At 45.9% G+C, this 12177-nt stretch overlaps 1 protein-coding gene across 8 annotated transcripts in view; it reads left to right on the top strand.

Moving 5' to 3' along the window:
- Positions 1–12177, top strand: part of FRYL (FRY like transcription coactivator) — a 332614-nt gene that overhangs the window by 267571 nt on the left and 52866 nt on the right. For all 8 annotated transcript variants that reach the window (XM_061583298.1, XM_061583296.1, XM_061583297.1 and 5 more), the window contains 2 exons: positions 1928–2535; positions 2861–2958. In XM_061583298.1, coding sequence (XP_061439282.1) covers positions 1928–2535; positions 2861–2958 — 706 coding nt within the window. The remainder of the gene's footprint in view (positions 1–1927; positions 2536–2860; positions 2959–12177) is intronic.

Below are 12177 nucleotides of genomic sequence, written 5' to 3'. Positions count from 1 at the left end.
ATGCTGACGATACCCAGCTCTGTTTCTCCATAACATCTCAAATCGGGTGAGGCCGTGCAAGCCCTGGACCGCTGCCTGGATTCGGTGGTGGGCTGGATGAGGGTCAATAAACTGAGTCTGAATCCTAGTAAGACGGAGGCACTGTGGGTTGGTGGTTCCTGAGTTCAGATAATTGATCAGTTGCCTGCTTTGGGTGGGGTTGTACTCCCTCTGAAAGAGCAGGTCCGTAGTCTGAGGGTGCTCCTAGATCCATCTTTGTCGCTAGAGGCCCAGGTGACCTCCATGGCTAGGAGTACCTTTTACCAGCTTCGGCTGATAATAGAGCTGCAGCCGTTTCTGGACCGGGATAGCATGACCACTGTTGTCCACACACTGATATTCTCCAGGCTGGATTACTGTAGTGCACTATATTTGGGGCTGCCCTTGAGGTTGGTCCGGAAGCTGCAGCTGGTGCAAAATGCAGTGGCAAGACTGCTCACTGGGGCAGGTTATCGCCAACATGTCACCCCTGCTGCTGAAAGAATTGCACTGGCTGCCCATTTGCTACCGGGCCAAGTTCAAGGTTCTAGTTTTGGTGTACAAAGCCCTGTACAGCTCGGGACCAGGATACCTGAAAGACCGTCTTACCCCTTATATACCCAGTCGATCACTGCATTCTGCAGGTGAGGGCCTCCTGCAGATACCATCTTATCAGGAGGTTCGTTCTGCACAACACAGGAAATGGACCTTTAGTGTGGCGGCACCTACCCTGTGGAATTCCCTCCCCTTAAATTTTAGGCAGGCGCTATCTCTGCTATCTTTTCGGCGCCTTTTGAAGACTTTCCTCTTTCAACAAGCCTTTTAAGTTGAGACCTATCCCAGTCTGTGTCTGTGTTAGAATTGCTTTTAATATGTTTTCTTTAATAATATGTTTTTCACCCTTTTTTGTTTTTAAAGATTTTTTAAAGCGTTTTTAATGTTTTGTTTTAATATATTTTAAGGTCTTTTTATGATGTTTTAAAGTGTTTTTAGCATTTCTGTTTGCTGCTCTGGGCTCCTGCTGGGAGGAGGGGTGGGATATCATCATCATCATCATCTCAAAATTTCTGAATGTAGGATCTTATCCATATGTACTCAGAAGTAAGCCCTGTTGCTTTCTGTAGGGCATAGGTACAAGTGTATGGGATTGAAGTCTTTGTCATTCAGAGTGCATCCAGCCACATGCAGAAACTGATCCCCCAAGTCTTTTCTGTAGTGGCCCCACACCTTTAGGACTTTGTCCAGCCTTCTCTTTGACTGTCTGAGATGGACCCTTATTATTCTACCAAGCCTTTTCTTAATTTATTTCTGGCATATATTGTTATATAATTTGGTTTAGATTATATACTGTATTATTTTAAATATCTATTTTATCAGCTGTGTTAAGACTTTGTCTTAAAATATGGGATATAAATATTTAAAAGAAATAAAAAGAAATTTTGACCAGCCTCCTGAAAATCTGTTCCAGAATGTCAAAGGATACTTCAGAGGAGGAAGTGATATGGTACAGTGACTGAAATAAGGGGCAAAGGGTGTCATATTCAACCACCACTAACATGCAAAATTGACTTCTCTTCATGCATAAGAATCTTGAGAGGCAATCCTCTGAATAAAGAAGTGTCTGTATTGCCACTGTTTGACGGTGCTCTGAAGAAAGTTTTTTTATTATTAGTTCTTTGTTTTAAAGCTGATTGGGCTAGCATTTAAAATATTGGGAGTAAAGTTGTGCTGATCTGTTCAAGCAGAGAAACATGGAATCTATAATATTATTGAAAAATAAAAATGATTTGATTATATGAAGTTGCTCATTCAGTATTTGAAATTAAAGGCTGTTACTAGAATTAACCCCCTTAGTGTTCTATGAGCATGGAATGTGATTCTTACATGCCATATTCTCTTTTCATTTCAGTGCTTCATACTATGATCCATTAATGGGAAACAAATATGCAGCTAACAGGAAAAGCACTGGTCAAATAAACCTAAGCACAAGTCCCATTAGCAGTAGCAACTTTTTAGGCTATTACAGCAACATGAGAAGCAACTCTCTGAGACTGAGTTTAATAGGTGATCGGAAGAGTGATCGGCATAGGAGCAACACACTGGACATAATGGATGGAAGGATAAATCATTCCAGCAGCTTAGCAAGGACTAGAAGCCTTTCCTCCCTGAGAGAGGGAGGAATGCATGATGTGCAGCCCACTACTGACCCTGTGAACCTGATGGCTACCATATTCTGGATTGCAGCATCTTTGCTAGAATCAGATTATGAATATGAATACCTCCTGGCTCTCAGGCTACTCAACAAACTTCTTGTTCATTTGCCTTTGGATAAAGCTGAGAGTAGGGAAAAGATTGAAAAAATGCAGAGTAAATTGAAATGGAATAACTTTCCAGGCCTTCAGCAACTGTTCCTGAAAGGTTTTACCTCAGTTTCTACACAGGAAATGACAGTTCACTTACTCAGCAAACTCATCACAGTCTCCAAACATACATTGGTGGATCCTTCCAAATTAGCAGGTATACTTTTAAAATATAACATGTATCCATGCTGTACTGAACTGTGAAACTTGTAAGTTGTAATTGAGGAACTGTGTAAGACTGACTTGAAAAATCAGTGGAGCACTATAAAAGAAGAGTTTTTATAAGAGGTACAGAGGGAAAAGATACTAGAAATACATTAAGACATAGTAATGGCATGATACAGTAGATTTCTCAGAGAATTAAGTCCCATACTTGTTGATTTTATATAGCGATTCCAGGTAGCACTTCTTGGAGCAAGTGGTCAGAAAACACTGTGAGTGTTGTTGTACAGATAAATTCTGCTTCATATTTTTCTGTGCAGGATTTCCTCTTAACATCTTGTGTTTATTGCCTCATCTGATCCAACATTTTGATAGTCCAACTCAGTTCTGCAAAGAAACAGCTGACAGAATAGCAAAGGTATGTAATAGTCTGAAACCATTCAGAAAATTACTTTTAGTTCCCCCACAGTAAAAGTAGAGATTGAAATGTGATTAAACATCTGCTTTATCTAATGTGGTATTAGTTCTCCAATATGTTGGCAAGATTATTCTGATAAAATTTGATACCTCATTTGTTGACTCACGGAACCTAACCAAGTTCAATGAAAATATTTCTTTAATATTTGTATTCATAGGTTACTGAAGTCAGACATCTAGTTTATAAGCAGTTCTGTTTGTTCTTGCAATTCTACACATGATTTAAAGATGTTAACTTTAACTTTAAAATAATTTTATTTTAATAGAAAGATACTCCTGAAGTACACAGACCTGTGTGTCAAAGGCATTGGGAGGGGAGGCAGTAATAGTCTGCTTGAATAAATAATAGAACCGTTGGGAAACTCCATTAATTGAAGAGCCAGAATGTAATCAGATTTCTTTCTGAAGGTCATATTTCTTTAATGTATGTTAGTCAAACTTTCTGTAAATATCACAAAACCAAGAACAATTTGAGAGATAATCTGTCTGATTGGAAATTGAATTGCTTCAAACTAGTTAATTTGAATATTTTAGAGATGCAGAACAGTAATAAGCAATATGCTATGCAACACTTCAGCAATAGTTGTTGAGGCTGCTTTGTATTATTGAAGATAACCCTAGTTTGATGTTAATCTGGCCTTCCTGTGGTGGAGCACTTCTCTCCATCATGCAGGCGATGTGATGCTTGAGCCAGAGGCTCCATAACTTGCTCACACAAATCCCTAAATTTGCACAATTTCTCAAACTCTCTTTTTTCCACTTTTTTTTTTTTGCAAGAGAAATCACACAAGCAGACACTGGATATAATGTACAAGACAAGCATTGTGGAGGAAGCACTAGACAAATATCTGAATATTTAATAGTTGATGTTACTGTGCAAACTCTTGCTGATGACTCTATTTCTGCCATGCATGTAAGATGATCTCAGGTGGGACCTGAGCTCCACCTTGTGGTTGAAGGCAGAATAACACACTGTTTGATTTTGCGAGCTGTTCTAGCTCCCCCTTACATAGGGAGATGAGTTCTTTATTTTGGCTTCACCAATGTGGTTGCTTCAGCTCTCTCAGCTCCTAGCTAGGACTCAGGCCTCTATTTCTGTGGCTTCTCTGACTGTTTTGCACCTCTTGCTGTGAGTTCCTGCCCTTGTCTTTCCTCGTGTTTCTTAGTGTAATCATTTTTTTTAAAAAGCCATTGTTTTCCCCAGATTGCCCTTCTGCCTCCTCTTCCACCCCTCAGTTTGTCCTTTGCTACATCCACTTGGTGTGCCTCAGCCCTGGATTGCCTTCCCAGCTCTTCTTTGCCCGTTTAACTCGGCATCATCCATTTTCCCGCCTTTGACTTAAGTCAGTATCATCTATCTTTTTCAGTTTTAATTCTCCTCCTGGTCTTTGCTCCTCCTCTGCCTTCCCATTACTGCTTCCCTGCTCCTCCTCCACCTTCCCGTTACCACTTCTCTGTTGTTGTTGTTTTAAAAAAACCTTTTACTCCCAGAGGCAATGAGAGTTCTTCATAAGACCTGCTAGGCCTGTTAAGTGCAGCATTTTGCTTTAAGGCCATGGGAAAAGCTAAGACAAAAATGCTGTTCCCACCAAAAAACAGAAGCCTCTGCAGCAGACGCTACCATCCCCTGCCTCTGAGGCTTAAAACTCTACAGTTAGAGGCTGCAGCCAATCCCACCACCATCAGAATGGAGTGTCCTGCCCAAATCTATAGATACGGACACAAAGATGTGCTTTCCTTTAATAGGTTTAATGGAAAATTTCAATTCAGAATGCTTCATTAATTAGCTTACAAGTTACACAGGATTCAGCATTTCTACTCGGCAAAGATAGGCATGATTACACAAAGCTAAGATGTTGAAGTAATTAGACATGCCCTCTTACAATTGGGCTCCTACTTGCGTGAGAAAAGGTGGACAAGGTGCTTGCAATGATGTGGCCAGCAATGTGTCCTCTCGACCCTTGCCCTTCTTGGCTTATTAAAGCTTGCTGAGGGAGTTTGACCAAGTGGATGCAGGGTGTGGTCAGTGCGTTGTTGCGGGAGGAAGTAGTTCCAGCTGTTCTGAAAGAGGCAGTGATCAGACTGCTCCTTTGAAAGCCCACCCTGGACCCATTGGTTTGTGACAACAACCGCCCAATTACAAATGCCCCCTTTTTAGGGAAGGTGATAGAGGGTTGTGGCGCAGCAATTGCAAGTACTCTTGGATTAAAAAAATCTGACCCATTCCAATCTGGGTTCAGGCCTGGTTATGGGACTAAATCAACCTTGGTCGCCTGATGGATGAACTTTGTCAGGAGAAGGACAGAGGGAGTGTGACCCTGTTATTTTTACTGGATCTCTCCACAGCTTTTGATACTATTGACCATGGTATTCTTCTGAGCCAACGTAGTGAGATGGGTATCGGCTGCATTGTTTTACAGCGGTTCCAATCCTACCTCCAGGGTCATTTTCAGGGAATAGCATTGTGTGATTGACTTCCTGCTCCCTGGCAGTTGTACTGTGGGGTGCCGCAGGGTACCATCTTGTCCCCAGTGCTATTCTCTGAAAAGAGGAGCAGAGCGATATGATGCAGCGGCAGATCTCACCTCACTCCTAGCAGTCAGGAGAGGTGCTGGAGTGCCACATGGAAGGAGTGAGTAGAGGCCGCTTGGCAGACCCCTCTTCGCCCCCTCTCCCGGGGCAGGAAGATTTCCCCAAATTTCTGTCATAGATAAAGGGGATTGTGGTTAAGGAGGTTAGGAGTTCAGGGCCAGAACTGGTAGGGATAGACCCCAGCCTAGGGTTCAAGCACTACAATAGGAAGTGCCCATCTAAATCGGGGCACAAGAAAAGGAGACACTTCAGGTCTCCTTCACCAGCATCTTCCTCATCCTCCTCCATCTCCTCCTCCTCTTCCCCTGTTCAACAATGCATCCATAGGAAGGGGTATAAGGAGAAACAGAAATACAAAACTAAAGGCACCCTCTACTCTCACCACTCCAAAAGGAAGCAAGGGGACAAGAGGGTGATGAGTCTTCTGGATTTGGAGTGCTCTCCCTCTTCAGATGATAGAGAGGAGGGGGGCTCTCGGAGGAAGAAGTGGAGGCCCCACCTCCAAAGGGGAGGCTTTTCCAGGCACCGCTCTTCCCCGCATCTAGACAGATTTTGAAACTTTCAGAGGAACAGCCCAAGGAGAATGAACCAAGTATATCCACTACCTCAGAGGACTCCAAGACAGCTTTTCCAGATGGCTAGCCTAAGATGGATACTCTACCCTTCCCAGACTCCTTCCAGACATTATGGAATGCAGGATGGGCCACTCAGGCCAAACACAAACCAGTGCATACGCTACTTAGTAAGCGCTACTCCTTTGAAGCAGTGCTAATGGGGCAGTTAAAGGCTCTTGTGGTGGATTCTGCAGTGGTTGCTCTCTCCGCATCTGCCGCCGTCCCCACTGAAGGGGAAGGGGACCCGAAGGATGCCTGTGACAAGAGAGTAGAGGTGGCACTGCACAGGGAACTTGAGGCACAAGGTGCAGCCTTCAGACTTTCAGCTGCTGCATCCGTGTTTGCGCAGGCATACACATTGTGGGCAAATGAGCTGGCGGCCAGGGATGACATTTCAAAGCAAATGAAGGATGGCCTGAAGAAGATCTCGCTGGCAGCAGCCTTCCAGGCAGATGCTACAAGCCATGGAATAATGTTTAACACCAGGGCAATGGCCTCCAGCATGGTGGCAAGACGCAACCTCTGGCTCAGACACTGGGAAGTGGACCCTGACTCACAAAGTCACCTGGATAACTCCCCTTTTGGGGGGGCTAAGCTATTTGGGGAACCACTGGAGAAAGTCATAGTGGAGACAAGGGATAAACATGGCTAAGAAGGATGAGCACAAGACCAAGCAGCAGCAGTTCTTTTGGAGTTCAAGACACTTCCATTGCCAGAATACCTTGGCAGGGTACAAGCCTCGTTGGAGGAAGTCAGATAGGACCTCCAGTGTCAACTAACCCAGGTCGCAATCCACCTTTTGTTACCCCTCCACTTCCAAGTACCAGAAGGGGTCAAAGAATGGTCAAACTTCCTGATGCCAAGTCAACAGCTTGTCACCGAGCCATAGGGGGCTGTCTACTCAACTTCTCAGGGGTATGGGCCACCACTACATCAGACCACTGGGTTCTTTCCATGGTTTCCTCTGGTTACTCCTTGGAGTTTTCCAGGCTCCAAGGGAGAGGTTGATTGCAACTCCAGTCCAGGAGACCAGACAAGCATCAGGCTTATTGAACGGCCATAGGTCACCTGTTAGATATTCATGCAGTGGAACCATTGCCTGCCAAGGGGCAGGCTTGGGGCATTTACTCAATTTTCTCTCTGGTCCTGAAGAAAAATGGGAATGTCCTGGCCTCGACCTCAAGTGGTTGAACGGAGGATAACTCACAAGAAATTCAAAATGAAGACCTTGAAGTCCATCCTAAAGGCCATCAATCGAGATGATTGGGTGGCTTCAGTAGACCTCCCTGAGGCTTATCTCCATATCTCAATCCATTGGTGGCACAGGAAATACCTTCATTTTTGTTATGCCAACCACTACTATCAGTACAGGACACTACCCTTTGGTCTTACCTCCGTTCCCAGAGTATTCACTAAGGTCCTGGTAGCTCTGGTGGCTCATCTGAGGACATTGGGGATGAGGGTTCATCCCTATCTCAATGACATCTTGGTCAGGGCACTCTCGAGGGACCAGTGTGCCACAGATGTACAGGCCACCTTGGATTGCCTCACCAGTCATAGCTTTGTGGTGAACTACGAGAAGAGTGTCCTGGAGCCCACACAGAATATGATGCATCTCGGAGTCCAGATAAACTTGGTCCACTTCAGCATGAAGCTTACTCAGGAAAGGGTGAGCAGTCCGGGATCTCATGGCAAAGGTGATTTCATCAGAATCAGTGGATCTTATGGATCTGACCAAATTACAGGGAGTGCTGGTTTCCTCCCAAGATATGGAGAACTGGGCTCACTTTCACTCTCATCCTCTCCTTCAAGTGCTACTGCCATTCCAGGTCCAGATTGCAGAGCCACGCAAGTTGAGGATTCCGATCAGTCCAGATCTGTGCATGGAACTGCAGTGGTGGTTGACCTCTCAGAGGCTTCTGGCAGACGTAAGCTTAGAGACACTGGTGAGGAAAATCCTAACCACGGATGCCAGCCTGTACGGATGGGGAGCACATTTGGACTTTCATGTGATGCAGGGAGTATGGAAGCACAGGGAGAGGCTACAAAATATCAACTGGCTGGAGCTATGTCACTCCAAGAATTCACCTCACAGGTCATGGGGACTCACATTCTGGTGAGAACTGATGACACTGACCCAAGCATTTATCAGTCGTTAAGGAGGGATGAGATCGACTGCTCTGGCAAAGGAGGCCCAATTGCTGCTGCATTGGGCGAAAGCTCATCTCCTGTCCTTGAGGGCAGAACACGTGGTGGGCATCCAGAATGTAACCGTGGACTCGCTAAGCAGACCATCTCTTTTAGATATGGAGTGGCATCTTCACCCCCAAGTCTTCCAGCAAATCATCCAGATCTTCGGAGTCCTACAGGTGGACCTCTTAGTGACACACCAAAATGCACGGCTCAGCAAGTTTTTCTCCTGATTTCATCACCTGGAAGCCCAGGGGTTGAATGCCCTGTTAACGGATTGGCCAGCAGGTCTTCTTTATGCATTCCCCCCATCCCACTCCTTTTGCAGATGGTCAGGTGCATCAAACACCTGAAAGCCAAGGTGATTTTGGTGGCACCATATTGGCCAAGGGCATGGTTCCCGGAGTTGTTACACTTGACAATTCAGAACTCATGGCATATCCCTCTCCAGTCAGACCTGTTGAGTCAGAGACCAATCTTCCACCCATGTCCAGAGATTTTCCAGCTAACAGTGTGGAGGCTAAGCAGCAACGGTTAGCAGAGTTGAGGCTTTCCAGGGCAGTCCTCAGTACTCTCTTGTCATCACAAAAGACTTCAACCCATAAGACTTATGGCTGCACTTGGAAGGTTTATGTAGAGTAGTGTTGGGCCAATTGGTGGGACCCAACTTCTTGGCAGATCTGCTGGGGTTCCTGCAGGCCAGAGTGGAAAGAGGACTTACTACAAATACCTTTAAGCGCCGGGCATCAGCTATAAGTAGCATTTTTGGCTGCAAGGGTGACAATCTCTGTCGGCTCATGCTTTATGTCAGCGGTTCCTCAAGGGGGTGGGGCTACAGAATCCCCAAGTCATTCATTGTTTTCCCACATGGAACTTAAACTAGGTACTCTCAGCTTTCATGGGCCTGCCCTTCAAACCCCTGGCCATGTGTGATGTAAAGTTCTTGACAGTCTTCCTGGTGGCTATTACATCGGCACACAGGGTGTCAGAGATAGGAGCCTTGTCTTTAGACCTACAGCTCTGTATTCTCCATCAGGACAAGGTGGTCCTTAGGCCAGACCCATCTTTTATTCCAAAAATCAATTCCATGTTTCATAGATCTCAGGAGGTGGTCTTTCCTTTTGTCCCAATCCATCTTCCTCTAGGGAACAGGCTTGGCACACTTTGGATGTGCGTAGGGCACTCAAGTTTTATCTGGATAGGACCGCTAGTTTAAGGAAGTCAAAGGCACTCTTCATCTCCTTTGGCAGGGTGACTGTGGGTTGGAAGGTTTCCCCTTCGACCATTTCACAGTGGCTCAAGGAGGCCATAATCCAGGCCTACCAGGCTTTGGGTAAACCACCACTGGGAGGGCTCACGGCCCATTCTCTACATGGGGCTTCCACCTCGGCAGCTTTTAAGGGAGGTTTCCCCATTGCAGAAATCTATAGAGCTGCAACATGGGCATTCTTGTACACCTTTGCTAAACACTACAAAATTGATTCCTGGGCTTCGGTGGATGCTGCCTTCAGGAGGAGAGTTTTGCAAGGGGTTGTTCATGCATAACGTTCCCTCAACTGGAACCCCGCCCAGGAGGTTGTTAATGCTTTTATATGATATCCATAGCTGTAGAATGCCCCCCAGGAACCATTGGGGAATAAATGGAAATTCTTACCATGAATTTCTCTTCCCCAGGGCTTCCTGGAGGGTATCCCCCCACCTCGTCATTCCGGTGCTGAGAGTCTGGGTCATGCTGGATCTTAGTGGCTTCTGCCAGCGCCATACATGAAGTGAAGGTAGCTAGGGCCTCCTATGGGGATTTCATGGCTTGTTTGTAGTTCTGTTTGATGTGACTGGCAACTTCCCTGCTTTTTCCACCTGGTTCTTTCCCTTTCTATGGGGCGGTTAGTTTGCACCTTAACTTCTACAAGTTTGTATGTTGTTCCACGGAGGTGGTAGGCCAGTCAGGCCAAGAGTCCAGCTGTGTCGATGGAATGCTTCTGGGGGTTGAGAGGTTGCCCTTGCTCTTCCATAGGTCTGGAGAGTGGGATGGCCCCTCCCCCTGGGTGAGGTGATCTGAAGATCGCACCAGGGGGAGGTGCCATCCCAAGCTGTAGAATGCCCTCCAGGAATCCCGGGGGGGGGGATTCACAGTAAGAATTTCCATTTATTCACCATCTACTTAAAGTCTCAACTGTAGAACCAGTTCCTGTCAGGCAGAGGTTCACAGGGGTATAAATCTCCATTTTCTTTACGGTGCCCAAAAAAGATGGTTTGTTCTTGGCAGTTCTAGATTTGAAGCATCTGAACCAGTTCATCCAGTATTGTCAGTTCAGGATGGAGTCACTCCAGTCCATCACGGAGTCCTTGCGGAAAGGGGACTTTTTGTTTTCAGTAGATCTCAAGGAAGCCTATCTGCATGTCCTAATTTTCTGTCCACAGGGGCAATACCTGAGTTTCGCAGTAGATGGTCAGCATTTTCAGTACAAAGCAATGCCCTTTAGCCTGTTGTCAGCCCCCAGCGTGTTCACGAAAACTGTGGTCACCCTGGTGGCACATCTCACACTCAATGGGTTTCATATTTATCCCTATTTTGATAACCTGTTGATTCAGTCTCCATCTCTGACAAAACTTGTGAGGACATCCATGTTACGTTAGCTTGCCTCAAGGACCATGGATTCCTAAGCAGTCATGACAAGGGTCACCTTTTACCCTGTCACCAAATTCAGCACCTAGGAGCACTGTTGGATATGAACCAGGGGCTTATCTCCTTGTCCCCAGAGCGAATTCTCAAAAGTTCAGATGGCAGCGTGTTCCTTATTACTATGTACTTCTGCTGATCTTATGTCACTGGCAGCAGTCTTAGGCCACTTGGTTTTGACTGTCCAAATAACAACATCGGTACACCACACCTGCCCCCCTGCACTAGGCATTGCTGCCCTTTAAACATAACACTGCTGCAAGACGTCACATACCCCCACATGGGCCATCCCCCACACGGGCCACCATTTACTGTGATGGTCACAGGAGGACAACCTGCAGAAAGGAGTGCCTCTACAAGATCCCCTCTGAACACTTGTGACTATGGATGCCAGTCTATCAGGCTGGAGGGCCATACGCAAAGGGAGCATGGCCCAAAGGGTGTGGTCACCAGAGGAGACTCTTCTCCCCATAAATCTCTTGGAACTTCAAGCAATTCACCTAGCAAATGCTTTCAAGCAGTAAAACAGACAACATGACTACCAAGGCCCACATGAATCAGCAATGGGGGCTATAGTCAATGTGCCTACAGCTGGAGGCCTCCAAGCTTCTGAACTAGGCCAAAGCAGTTATGGTGGAACACCTGAAAGTGGAGCACAGTGTTTAGGCAGACTGACTCAGTCATGCACAAGCTCAACAAGGGGAATGGAAACTTCACCCAGAAGTGTTCCAGACCATAATATACCATTTCAGAAGGGCCCACATGGATCTGTTTGCCTCACAATAGGAAGCTCAGATCAAGAGATTTTTCTCCAGGTATGTGGATCCTTTGATGGAAGCCTTGTTAGGTGGGGCAGCCACATTTCTAGGTGGGGTATTTGGGGGTGAGAGGTGCATAGCCAATTTTCCTACCCTGACTGGTGGAGAGGACCAGGCCAGCGGAAGGGAAAGGCAGTAACCTTCCCTGTCACTCCTCCTCCATTCAGAGCGTGTTAACTTACATGAATGAAGTTTAACCTGTTGAATTGTCTCACCCTTTTTTGAGAGATCCCCAGGAATACCAGACTTAAAAGCTTGACTTTGCC

This window comes from Rhineura floridana, chromosome 9, assembly GCF_030035675.1.
Source record: "Rhineura floridana isolate rRhiFlo1 chromosome 9, rRhiFlo1.hap2, whole genome shotgun sequence".
In the NCBI taxonomy this organism is placed as follows: Eukaryota; Metazoa; Chordata; class Lepidosauria; order Squamata; family Rhineuridae; genus Rhineura; species Rhineura floridana.
This window is presented reverse-complemented; position numbering and strand designations above follow the sequence as displayed.